Source organism: Lissotriton vulgaris, chromosome 6, assembly GCF_964263255.1.
Source record: "Lissotriton vulgaris chromosome 6, aLisVul1.2, whole genome shotgun sequence".
Classification (NCBI taxonomy): domain Eukaryota; kingdom Metazoa; phylum Chordata; class Amphibia; order Caudata; family Salamandridae; genus Lissotriton; species Lissotriton vulgaris.
Genome location: NC_141694.1, coordinates 125,005,973 through 125,019,336, shown reverse-complemented (window position 1 = coordinate 125,019,336; position 13,364 = coordinate 125,005,973). Strand labels below are relative to the sequence as shown.

The 13,364-nt window shown below is 47.3% G+C and overlaps 1 protein-coding gene across 1 annotated transcript in view; it reads right to left on the bottom strand.

Annotated features, from left to right (window-relative positions):
- The window catches only part of PLB1 (phospholipase B1), a 604,804-nt gene that overhangs the window by 163,291 nt on the left and 428,149 nt on the right, over positions 1-13,364 (bottom strand). Inside the window, exon 40 of the mRNA XM_086926127.1 lies at positions 9,176-9,280. Within this exon, the coding sequence (XP_086782253.1) occupies positions 9,176-9,280 (105 nt within the window). The remainder of the gene's footprint in view (positions 1-9,175; positions 9,281-13,364) is intronic.

The window sequence follows — 13,364 nt, the reverse complement described above, 5'->3', positions numbered from 1 at the left end:
GCAGTGCACCTCTGGAGATGGCTGGAGCAACAGAAACAACAGAACATCTTCTTGGTAGCCAACCACCCAGCAGGGTCCTTGAATGTCAGAGGAGACAGACTTAGCAGGCATCATCTGATGCACCACGAGTGGTGTCATCATTCATTGATGATCAACCACCCAGCAGGGTCCTTGAATGTCAGAGGAGACAGACTTAGCAGGCATCATCTGATGCACCACGAGTGGTGTCATCATTCATTGATGATCAACCACCCAGCAGGGTCCTTGAATGTCAGAGGAGACAGGCTTAGCGGGCATCATCTGATGGACTACGAGTGGTGTCATCATTCATTGATGATCAACCATCCAGCAGGGTCCTTGAATGTCAGAGGAGACAGGCTTAGCGGGCATCATCTGATGGACTACGAGTGGTGTCATCATTCATTGATGATCAACCACCCAGCAGGGTCCTTGAATGTCAGAGGAGACAGGCTTAGCGGGCATCATCTGATGGACTACGAGTGGTGTCATCATTCATTGATGATCAACCACCCAGCAGGGTCCTTGAATGTCAGAGGAGACAGGCTTAGCGGGCATCATCTGATGGACTACGAGTGGTGTCATCATTCATTGATGACCAACCCACCAGCTGGGTCCTTGAATGTCAGAGGAGACAGGCTTAGCGGGCATCATCTGATGCACCACGAGTGGTGTCATCATTCATTGATGATCAACCATCCAGCAGGGTCCTTGAATGTCAGAGGAGACAGGCTTAGCGGGCATCATCTGATGGACTACGAGTGGTGTCATCATTCATTGATGATCAACCATCCAGCAGGGTCCTTGAATGTCAGAGGAGACAGGCTTAGCGGGCATCATCTGATGGACTACGAGTGGTGTCATCATTCATTGATGATCAACCACCCAGCAGGGTCCTTGAATGTCAGAGGAGACAGGCTTAGCGGGCATCATCTGATGGACTACGAGTGGTGTCATCATTCATTGATGATCAACCATCCAGCAGGGTCCTTGAATGTCAGAGGAGACAGGCTTAGCGGGCATCATCTGATGGACTACGAGTGGTGTCATCATTCATTGATGATCAACCACCCAGCAGGGTCCTTGAATGTCAGAGGAGACAGGCTTAGCGGGCATCATCTGATGGACTACGAGTGGTGTCATCATTCATTGATGATCAACCACCCAGCAGGGTCCTTGAATGTCAGAGGAGACAGGCTTAGCGGGCATCATCTGATGGACTACGAGTGGTGTCATCATTCATTGATGATCAACCACCCAGCAGGGTCCTTGAATGTCAGAGGAGACAGGCTTAGCGGGCATCATCTGATGGACTACGAGTGGTGTCATCATTCATTGATGACCAACCCACCAGCTGGGTCCTTGAATGTCAGAGGAGACAGGCTTAGCGGGCATCATCTGATGCACCACGAGTGGTGTCATCATTCATTGATGACCAACCCACCAGCAGGGTCCTTGAATGTCAGAGGAGACAGGCTTAGCGGGCATCATCTGATGGACTACGAGTGGTGTCATCATTCATTGATGATCAACCACCCAGCAGGGTCCTTGAATGTCAGAGGAGACAGGCTTAGCGGGCATCATCTGATGGACTACGAGTGGTGTCATCATTCATTGATGATCAACCATCCAGCAGGGTCCTTGAATGTCAGAGGAGACAGGCTTAGCGGGCATCATCTGATGCACCACGAGTGGTGTCATCATTCATTGATGATCAACCACCCAGCAGGGTCCTTGAATGTCAGAGGAGACAGGCTTAGCGGGCATCATCTGATGCACCACGTGTGGTGTCATCATTCATTGATGATCAACCATCCAGCAGGGTCCTTGAATGTCAGAGGAGACAGGCTTAGCGGGCATCATCTGATGGACTACGAGTGGTGTCATCATTCATTGATGATCAACCATCCAGCAGGGTCCTTGAATGTCAGAGGAGACAGGCTTAGCGGGCATCATCTGATGGACTACGAGTGGTGTCATCATTCATTGATGATCAACCACCCAGCAGGGTCCTTGAATGTCAGAGGAGACAGGCTTAGCGGGCATCATCTGATGGACTACGAGTGGTGTCATCATTCATTGATGATCAACCATCCAGCAGGGTCCTTGAATGTCAGAGGAGACAGGCTTAGCGGGCATCATCTGATGGACTACGAGTGGTGTCATCATTCATTGATGATCAACCATCCAGCAGGGTCCTTGAATGTCAGAGGAGACAGGCTTAGCGGGCATCATCTGATGGACTACGAGTGGTGTCATCATTCATTGATGATCAACCACCCAGCAGGGTCCTTGAATGTCAGAGGAGACAGGCTTAGCGGGCATCATCTGATGGACTACGAGTGGTGTCATCATTCATTGATGATCAACCACCCAGCAGGGTCCTTGAATGTCAGAGGAGACAGGCTTAGCGGGCATCATCTGATGCACCACGAGTGGTGTCATCATTCATTGATGACCAACCACCCAGCAGGGTCCTTGAATGTCAGAGGAGACAGGCTTAGCGGGCATCATCTGATGGACCACGAGTGGTGTCATCATTCATTGATGATCAACCACCCAGCAGGGTCCTTGAATGTCAGAGGAGACAGGCTTAGCGGGCATCATCTGATGGACCACGAGTGGTGTCATCATTCATTGATGATCAACCATCCAGCAGGGTCCTTGAATGTCAGAGGAGACAGGCTTAGCGGGCATCATCTGATGGACTACGAGTGGTGTCATCATTCATTGATGATCAACCACCCAGCAGGGTCCTTGAATGTCAGAGGAGACAGGCTTAGCGGGCATCATCTGATGGACTACGAGTGGTGTCATCATTCATTGATGATCAACCATCCAGCAGGGTCCTTGAATGTCAGAGGAGACAGGCTTAGCGGGCATCATCTGATGGACTACGAGTGGTGTCATCATTCATTGATGATCAACCACCCAGCAGGGTCCTTGAATGTCAGAGGAGACAGGCTTAGCGGGCATCATCTGATGGACTACGAGTGGTGTCATCATTCATTGATGATCAACCACCCAGCAGGGTCCTTGAATGTCAGAGGAGACAGGCTTAGCGGGCATCATCTGATGGACTACGAGTGGTGTCATCATTCATTGATGACCAACCCACCAGCTGGGTCCTTGAATGTCAGAGGAGACAGGCTTAGCGGGCATCATCTGATGCACCACGAGTGGTGTCATCATTCATTGATGACCAACCCACCAGCAGGGTCCTTGAATGTCAGAGGAGACAGGCTTAGCGGGCATCATCTGATGGACTACGAGTGGTGTCATCATTCATTGATGATCAACCACCCAGCAGGGTCCTTGAATGTCAGAGGAGACAGGCTTAGCGGGCATCATCTGATGGACTACGAGTGGTGTCATCATTCATTGATGATCAACCATCCAGCAGGGTCCTTGAATGTCAGAGGAGACAGGCTTAGCGGGCATCATCTGATGGACTACGAGTGGTGTCATCATTCATTGATGATCAACCACCCAGCAGGGTCCTTGAATGTCAGAGGAGACAGGCTTAGCGGGCATCATCTGATGGACTACGAGTGGTGTCATCATTCATTGATGATCAACCACCCAGCAGGGTCCTTGAATGTCAGAGGAGACAGGCTTAGCGGGCATCATCTGATGGACTACGAGTGGTGTCATCATTCATTGATGATCAACCACCCAGCAGGGTCCTTGAATGTCAGAGGAGACAGGCTTAGCGGGCATCATCTGATGCACCACGAGTGGTGTCATCATTCATTGATGACCAACCACCCAGCAGGGTCCTTGAATGTCAGAGGAGACAGGCTTAGCGGGCATCATCTGATGGACTACGAGTGGTGTCATCATTCATTGATGACCAACCACCCAGCAGGGTCCTTGAATGTCAGAGGAGACAGGCTTAGCGGGCATCATCTGATGGACTACGAGTGGTGTCATCATTCATTGATGACCAACCATCCAGCAGGGTCCTTGAATGTCAGAGGAGACAGGCTTAGCGGGCATCATCTGATGGACTACGAGTGGTGTCATCATTCATTGATGATCAACCATCCAGCAGGGTCCTTGAATGTCAGAGGAGACAGGCTTAGCGGGCATCATCTGATGGACTACGAGTGGTGTCATCATTCATTGATGATCAACCACCCAGCAGGGTCCTTGAATGTCAGAGGAGACAGGCTTAGCGGGCATCATCTGATGGACTACGAGTGGTGTCATCATTCATTGATGATCAACCACCCAGCAGGGTCCTTGAATGTCAGAGGAGACAGGCTTAGCGGGCATCATCTGATGCACCACGAGTGGTGTCATCATTCATTGATGATCAACCACCCAGCAGGGTCCTTGAATGTCAGAGGAGACAGGCTTAGCGGGCATCATCTGATGGACTACGAGTGGTGTCATCATTCATTGATGACCAACCCACCAGCTGGGTCCTTGAATGTCAGAGGAGACAGGCTTAGCGGGCATCATCTGATGCACCACGAGTGGTGTCATCATTCATTGATGACCAACCCACCAGCAGGGTCCTTGAATGTCAGAGGAGACAGGCTTAGCGGGCATCATCTGATGGACTACGAGTGGTGTCATCATTCATTGATGATCAACCACCCAGCAGGGTCCTTGAATGTCAGAGGAGACAGGCTTAGCGGGCATCATCTGATGCACCACGAGTGGTGTCATCATTCATTGATGATCAACCACCCAGCAGGGTCCTTGAATGTCAGAGGAGACAGGCTTAGCGGGCATCATCTGATGGACTACGAGTGGTGTCATCATTCATTGATGACCAACCCACCAGCTGGGTCCTTGAATGTCAGAGGAGACAGGCTTAGCGGGCATCATCTGATGCACCACGAGTGGTGTCATCATTCATTGATGACCAACCCACCAGCAGGGTCCTTGAATGTCAGAGGAGACAGGCTTAGCAGGCATCATCTGATGGACCTCGAGTGGTGCCATCATTCATTGATGGCACAGGGCATCTTCAAGCAAATGGACACCCTGACTAGATCCATTCACCACTGTTAAGAATCTGAAGTATCTGCAATTTTGCAAGTTGGAGTTTCTTCCAAGCTTGCGGTAGGAGATGCACAGTGGCCCGAATGGAAGGAAGGACTTCTGTAGGTATTTTCACTGCCAACTTTTCTGCCTCGAGTTCTCAGGAAGATTAAGACAGACTGGGCAAATCATTCTCATCATTCCCGACTGGGCCAGGAGAGTGTGGTACACCTATGCCTATTGTGCTCATGGTTCGATAGTGCTATAGGTGCAGACTTTGGTCCATAACTTATTACCCCATGGGAAAACGAGAGGACAACGACGGGAAATAAAGTCCTTGATCGGAGCTGTCTCTGTCAGAAGTGCTGGCGCTCTCTCTAACTCTGGATGTAGAGTGAGAGAGACCGGTGCACTATCCAGTCTACAGCCAGACGGTCTCCCTCCTGGTAGAGGACGATGAGGTCATTTGGAGAACGAAGCACTGAAGTGAGAGATCCAATGATGACACTGTCCACCAAGCCACATGAGTGGAGATGAATATATATATCGCAAACTGAAAGTGTGGTTGAGGGTTTACTAAACAATAAGTACTTGTTTTCTAGATATCTGCCAGGCTGCGACATGGGCGTTAATGCCCGCATTCACAAGAAGCTAACTGCTTTGGCTGGTCTGCAGGAAAGTCCCTTTGTCACATGGTTCTACAGGACCTTCTGGTCTGAGTTAACTCGCCAGACCCTCCACCTTTGAGAGGTACTGCTATGGCATCTATTTTAAAGGTGCAGAATATGCATATAGAAGAATCTATCAAAACACAAACTAGTTACCATTGGTAACACTTTTTCTGGTGGGTACTTTGTATCTTTTCACTCTTTCTTGTGGACACTTTATCTAACCGCAGATTCCTCACAGCTCTCCCACATGCCCCTGCTGTTGAGTGGCCTCTTTACCATCTAAAAAGTTCCCAAGTTAGAAGATCAGCACAATTTGTTCTGCACTTTGTGTAAGGCACAGACGTATAAACATGCTAGAAACTGACATCTGCAAGCAGTCCTGGCACTTATATGAGCTCCACTCCATCATTTCTGGGGCAGTATGGAATCGCTTCAGAGCCACACAGTACTGCCTACCACCATGCAGGAATTTTGTAGGACGAATTCTCTGGATCTCGTCTGGTGCCTGCTGAAGTCAAGGAAACTGCGTTTAGATAATCCACATGAAAATCATTACCAAAGGTAAGTACCTTGTTCCTCAGTTGTGCAAAAATCTCACTAGCTCGGGCACTGATAAAGGCCCGGAAGACATGTTTATTCCTGCTCAGTTTGTTTAGTAGACCTTTATCAACCGGGCTTGCTAGCTAACGTTCTGGAATGGGAAAGGTATTACTGCTTTCTGCAATTGTTCACTTTTTTTAATTAGAAATGTATAGTTCCGCAAGCTATTCATCAATTACATTATTTACTTATCGATTCATAAATCTCATTATTTACTTATGTAGAGCAAAGTGCTTAATTTGTAAATGATTGAGTACCGGTGTCCACATTTCTGCTCAGAAACAAGGGGCAGGTGCAATTAAATGTCGATGCACTGAACACCAAGGGGCAGATTTACAAGCCTCTTGCGCCTCTCTTACGCCGCCGTTGCGTCACTTTTGTGACGCAGCGGCGGCGCAAAGCCTGTGCCATGCAGCGGTGTATTTACAACGTGACGCATATGGGAGATGCGTCACGTTGTAAAGCCCTGCGCCACATGTAGGCGTTCCGGCGCAGAGGGGGGCGTTGCAGCGCAGGAACGCCTCCTAAAAGTGGCTGAGTGAAATCTACAAGATTTCACTCAGTCCCTTTTAAGGGCATGCTGAGTCATAACCCTGCGCCTGCTTGAAGCAGGCGAGAGGATTGATGCAGCATTTTAAGGAAAGGGCCCCCCCCCCCCCCCCCCCCCCGAGCCTTGCTGGAGCTGTGACGCGCTTGCGACGCAACTCCAGCAATGCGCCGCCTTTACGGCAGCAGATGCGTCACACATCTGTCCATTTTTGTCCCATGGGGCACAGGCGGCACATCCATGGTGGCGCAGCCGTGACGCATAATAACTGGCGCTTCCCTGCTGATTGTGCAGGGATGCGCCAGTTATTGTAAATCTGACCCTAAGACTGTGTAGGATTAAACCCACCTCCTGCCTCTTTAATTCATTATCAGGTACAGGGAGCCTTTCTTACTCGGGCTCCTGCTCGCTTTCGGTAAATGTCTGATGCGAAAAATAAGTGTCGGACCCTAAAAATACGTGTTGGTGGTCCCCACTGGTAACCAATGGCTCGAATTAAGCACTGGACAGTTTCCCTAAATCGAGTGACTTTGTGGTGCAAGGAACGCGTTCAGTCAATACGAGCTGAGGTGCAACAAGTTTTCGATTTGGATGTAGCTACTAACTGCAAAGACAACTTATTACTCGTACTAGTGGATAAAAATAAATCTATCTAGTATAGTTGCAGTGGGGCAATGGTGCCACCACGTGGCCAAGTGAGGTAACGTAGCTCTTTTGTCCATTTAGAATGTTTCATAATGCTGTGCAGAGGAACAATAGCGAATATTTTTAGACTTGCCTTGTAGTTTTATGTTCCTGTCGGTAAAAAAAATTGGAAAAAGCTGTGCAATCCAGTATCTTTCCCTTCTGAAATCTAAACCTAAAACAGCATGTGACGAAGTCATTGTTCGAGGGCTGTCTAAATAATATATGAAACATTATTAAACGAAACAGAGGGGTAATTGCTGTGATTCAAAAGAAGATTAAACCTTTTACATAATTGTTTTCACCTACCAGGACTTGATCCTCCTAGTCTAGGGAAATATAAACAAAAGGCTGGTGTTTTGTTCTGAGAAAGGTGGCAACCCAAATTATAACTTAGCATGCAGAACCAAAAGCAACACTAAGAACCACTGCACAATGGTAATAATTCATACCAAGGACTTATAGCAACGCCCGATCAGGCTCACTCCTTCAGTCCAAAAAGAGACTGGAATAGTACAGGTTGCCAAGGAGCTCTAGGTCTCTTCACCAGTGAAGATGCGCCTTCTCACAGGCCCCAGGGCTGGTTTTCTAACCACCAGCACTTTCCATTCTGGGGAGCAGCTGAAAAATGTCAACATGAAAATTAATTTTGTCCAAAACGCGCAGAGTGGTCAAAAGTGTTCCTTGTAACCTGGGGGCAAATGGCCGCCGCAAATGGGCGAAGAGAATCCTCATGGTATTTCCTCTAACTATCTCACTTTTTGCAAATAATCTACACCCAAACCCGGCGCCTTTCTATAATGCACAATAACATAACATAACACAGTACAACACAACTTAGTATAACTTAACTTAACACAACACAACTTAATTTAGCATAACATAATATAACACATATCACACCACAAAACAACTTACATAACATAACATTACGTAACTTAACATAACTTACCATAACACATACCATAACACTACACAATTTACCATAACTCAACATACCATTACATAACTATTACATAACGGAAAGGAATATAACATAACAAAATGTAAGAAAGGACCCGATGTAGGATGACGGTGGTACCGCCACCGGCAGCCCGTCGGTGGCAGTCCCCCCGCCATCGGACCCATCATATCCGCCAGCTATAATTCAATGGCGGGCGGATTGGTGGCGGTCTGAAAGACTGACCGCCATGCCTTCATTGCAGAGGGCGCCGTATTCCCTACAATGGTGGCAGTGCGGTAGGGATTACAATGTCACTTTCCGCCTACCTGTTCATGGCGGTTAACCCGCCATGAACAGGCAGGAGGAAAGGGACTTTGTGGCCCAGTAGCGGGCCCCCCTTCCCCTTGGCCCTTTGCTTTGGGCCCGGGGGGGCATCTATTGTGCCCCCCTATATATACCTGCACCATGTGGTAGGAACTGCATGGTGCCTGCCACAAAATATACGTATATGTACAGGGCGCATTTTTTGCATTGCTGCGGTTGCTGCAGCCAGCAGCCCCGGCCACAATGCTAAGAATACACAGAGTGATCGCCTTGCAGGCGGTCACATCTTAATCCCTATGGTGGGACCGCAGACGGCTAGTCAGTCGGTCCCGTTCCACCCGCCACCCTAATCAGGCCCAAAGTCATTTTAAATAGAACGGGTTTGCGCCTTACCTCTAGAAATGGAATCTCTGGATGACGGAAGAAGGGCTGCAAAACAACTGTGAAGTCCTCCCTGGTATCGTACCGTCCTGTGTCAATGAGCTCCTGAGTGCTGGACTGGAAGAGACAAGAAGAGAAAACTTGGACCAGTCTGTTTCACTTGTGTAGTCAGAACACTGCCCTGCAATGACATGTTTCCACAGTTTTCATCATTTTAAATGTTGTGGGCCTGACAGCCCTGGCCTGCAGTTACCTGCTGTATTACATGAATTAATGGTCTACAGAGCATTAGCATGAGACATGTCTCCACCACCAAAGGTATGCACATATAAAGCTGATAATTCTGCCTAAAATGTTTGTTTATATTATGAAGTCAAGCTCACTGAATGCAGCATCAGTTTAGAAAACCCCTATAAGGGTTTAGCTTCAAGAAGGTATCACTGTCTTCAACCCCCTTTATTCATGTTTGATCTCTAAGAGATGTTCAAATATTTTGGGGAGCTTGCCTGGCACCGTGTTTTCTGTACCCCGACTGCCCCTTTTCATTGCCCACTATAAGCCTTATCCCTGTCAGGAAATGGTCCCCGTGTTTAGTTGTTCGACCTTTCTTCGGGGTCCACCAGCCCCCTTCAGATCTCACACACATTGTAGAGACATTCATGCTGCGTCCAGGAAGATTTCCTGAAATCACTTTCAAGCAAAACGTGAAACCAAACCTCTGTAATAACCTATATTTGCCAAAGTGCTGGGCTCAATAGTGCCAAATGTAATATATAATGTAATGTAAATAGGTAGTACAAAAAAGCACTGGTGCACCACACCACAACACACAATTCAATAGAAGCGATTATGAAGTTCAAATCCAGTAGACAAAGGGGAAAAGGTTCCTGAGTTAAGTCCAAGTACAGGACTTCTTCAGGGCTGTTAAATACAAACATATAAACATACATCACTGTATAAAAGATTCAAAGTGCCTCCATGAGTAGAGGAGGATATAGGAAGTGCACTGCTCAAAAGGAAATATTCCCGTCCGGTAGAATAAGACAAAAAGGATATGGAGGCTGTCCAGATATAAGCCACCCCTTGCCAGAAGGAATCTCATTGCTGCGACGGTCTTGGATGCTTCTCTCGCCGATCGCGACTATTATATTGCAATTCTGTTTCTTCTGCCCTATCGTGCGTTTTGAGAGAAGCTGCATACTGATGGGAATTTACCAGTTACTTGAAAAGAGTGTAGGTCCAATGATATCGCTTACCACATACGAGAGCGTCATTTTAAACTGAAAATTACTCAGAAGCATATTGCATGATTCTCTGCAGATGGGAATCTGACTTTACGCAGCACGTAGATGGTGTCGCCTTTGGACCTCATATCTGGGGGTCGAGTGTCATACTCTTCTGGACTAGCAGTGGCTTATTTCTGGATGGCCTCCATATCCTTTATGTCTTATTCTACTGGACGGGAATATTTCCTTTGAGCAGTGCACTTCATATATCCTCCTCTACTCATGGAGGCACTTTGAAACTTTCATACAGTGAAGTATGTTTATATGTTTGTATTTAACAGCCCTGAATAAGTCCTGTACTTGGACGAAACTCGTCGGCTGTACTGTGTTTTTTTCTATGCAATATGAAAATGGAATAAAGAGATTTAACTGAGGAACCTTTCCCCCGGTGTCTACTGGATTTGGACTTCATAATCGCTTCTATTGAATTGTGTGTTGTGGTGTGGTGCATCCGTGCTTTTTTAGTTCAAATTGTTGAGTTTCTGAGGGAACAAGCACAGTGACGGCGGGTGCTCTTCGGTGTGCACACGGACCCCTGTAAAGATACAAAGGGCAATCATTTTGGAGTAATTGTGGGTTAGGTGCTGGCAGTGAGAAGGTCCCACTGTCTGTCTAAGAATTGTTTGTAATGTAAATAGTTACTTATAGAGCGCACGACTACTCCACGGAGTGTGCCGGCGCTGGAGGACCTCGAGACAGCAATATCACAGAAAGAAGCAGAGAGCAGAAGACCTTTGCTGGAAGAGCCAAGTTTTTAGCTGCTTCCTGAAGGTAAGCAGATCCTCCACCTGCCTGAGAGGCAATGGCAGGCTGTTTCATAAAAGGGAGGCCAGTACTTGAAAGGAGTGGCCGCCCTGACGAGAGCGGGAAAATTTAGAGATGGCACATAGTGTCGAATCCTCTTCCTGATATAGAAGGGGATGTATGTCGTTACTACGCATGTTTTTACAACGCATGCCTTTACCACGCAGGTTTTACAACGCAAGTTGTTACAACGACTTGCGTTGGGGGCGCTAGATAGTGAATAGTTTAATTTACTATTCCAACTCCCGTCCCGTGGATAGTAGGGAAGGTTTTGGATGGTAAATTAAACTATTCCCTATCCTACAGTGCCCCCCAGCGCAAGTCGTTGGAACGACCTGCGTTGTAAAAGTTGCGTGGTAAAGGTACTGCGTGGTAAAAGTTGCGTTGTAAATGCTGTTCCCCATAGAAGGCAACAGTATCATGAAGGGCCCTGAAAGCCAGGACTAGATCTTTAAATTGGGTCCTCTTCCGGACCTGGCAGCAAGGGTAAAGACTTCAGATGCATGGACATTTGTACTCTGGGAACTACCAAGAGAATTGCTCTGGCCACCGCATTCTGGACCACCTGCAGGCGGTTTAATAAAGAATAAGGTAGGCCCAGTACAAGACGTTCACATAGTCCAGCCTTGATACAATCAGGGCTTGGACTACGGTCTTCCTGTGTGTAACCTGCAGAAGGTGAAGAATTTTAAAAAACATTTTTACCAGGCCAAAGCAGGTACCGGTGACAGTTTGAATCAGAGCCTTCATAGAGAGATTGGCATCTATCTTGACCCCTAAGTTCTTCATAGTGTCTACTGAGGTTGCGAGGGGGGGGAGACATATCCTGAAGCCACCATCGGTGCCATGCTTTGCATGATGAAGGCCTGAAGAAATTGATCTCCGATTTCTCTGGGTTGCACTTTAATTGGTTCCATCTCAGCCAGGAGAACACCTCAGCCAAGCAGGTGTTAATCTCACCCCCACTAAAATCGGCACCCTTGTCACAGATGAACTACAATTGTCTAGCATCTGCATAATATACTATTTTACGACGTGTGCCTCAGCTCGAAGCGCAAGGGGAGCTATATAAACAATCAAAAGAGTCGGGCTCAAAATTGATCCCTGCTTAACTCCTATCGTCATGTGGGGAATGGGGTCAGCAAAAGATGAGGGTGGAGGGGAATAGTTTGTTGTCAGTCTCTAAGGAATGAGGAAAACCACTTGAATACCGTGCCACCAACGCTGCAATTCTGGAGTCTCTGCAAGAGCCGGTCGTGGGGCACGGTATCAAAGGCCGCGGAGAGGTCCAAAAGTATTAACACCGCTTTTCCACCTTTATCTAGTGTCTCTTTAATAGCTTCAGAGACTTCCAATAGGGTTGTTTCAGTACTAAAATTAGCTCTGTAACCCAACTGACTATGATGGAGTACATGGTTGGCTTCCACATAGTCAGTGAAGACTAAATTCACACATTTTTCCAGAACTTTGGAAAAGAAGGGGAGTAATGATATTGGTCTATAATTAGAGGCCACGAAAGGGGCAGCCGAAGGTTCCTTACGTAGAGGGAGGATTTTTGCATTTTTCCAGCAATCTGGCAACAGCCCCTCTTGCAGTGAGGTATTCAAAATCAGGTTGATGGCTGGATTGATAATCCCAGCTATAGATGACAGTACTTTGGCTGGAAATGGATCCGAGGGATAGCCTGATTTAAGAGATTTCATTCTCTCCAGAGACTTCTCCAGGGGAATTGCAGGGAACCGGGAGAGAGAAGGGCCTAACACAGGGTTTGCGGGGAGTAACGTCCCTGAAATTACCTCCTTCACTGGAGGCAGAGTCTCAAAAGAATTTTGTATTATTTTCATTTTGTCGTGAAAATAACATGCAAGATAGTTGATCCACTCGCTGTTGGGGGTAAACCGTACTTGGGGATGAGAAATCTTTTACAATTTCAAAGATTTCTTTGCTTTTATTCCCAGCTAACTCAATTTTAGAGAAGAAAAAAAAAATCTTTTCCTTGCTAATTTTATTATAGTGGCTTTTCAGGGCCTGTTTGTAGCTTGTTTTGTCCTCAGGATTGAAATTATTCCGCCACACTATCACCAGGAATTTACAGGCACTTTTGCTCTTTC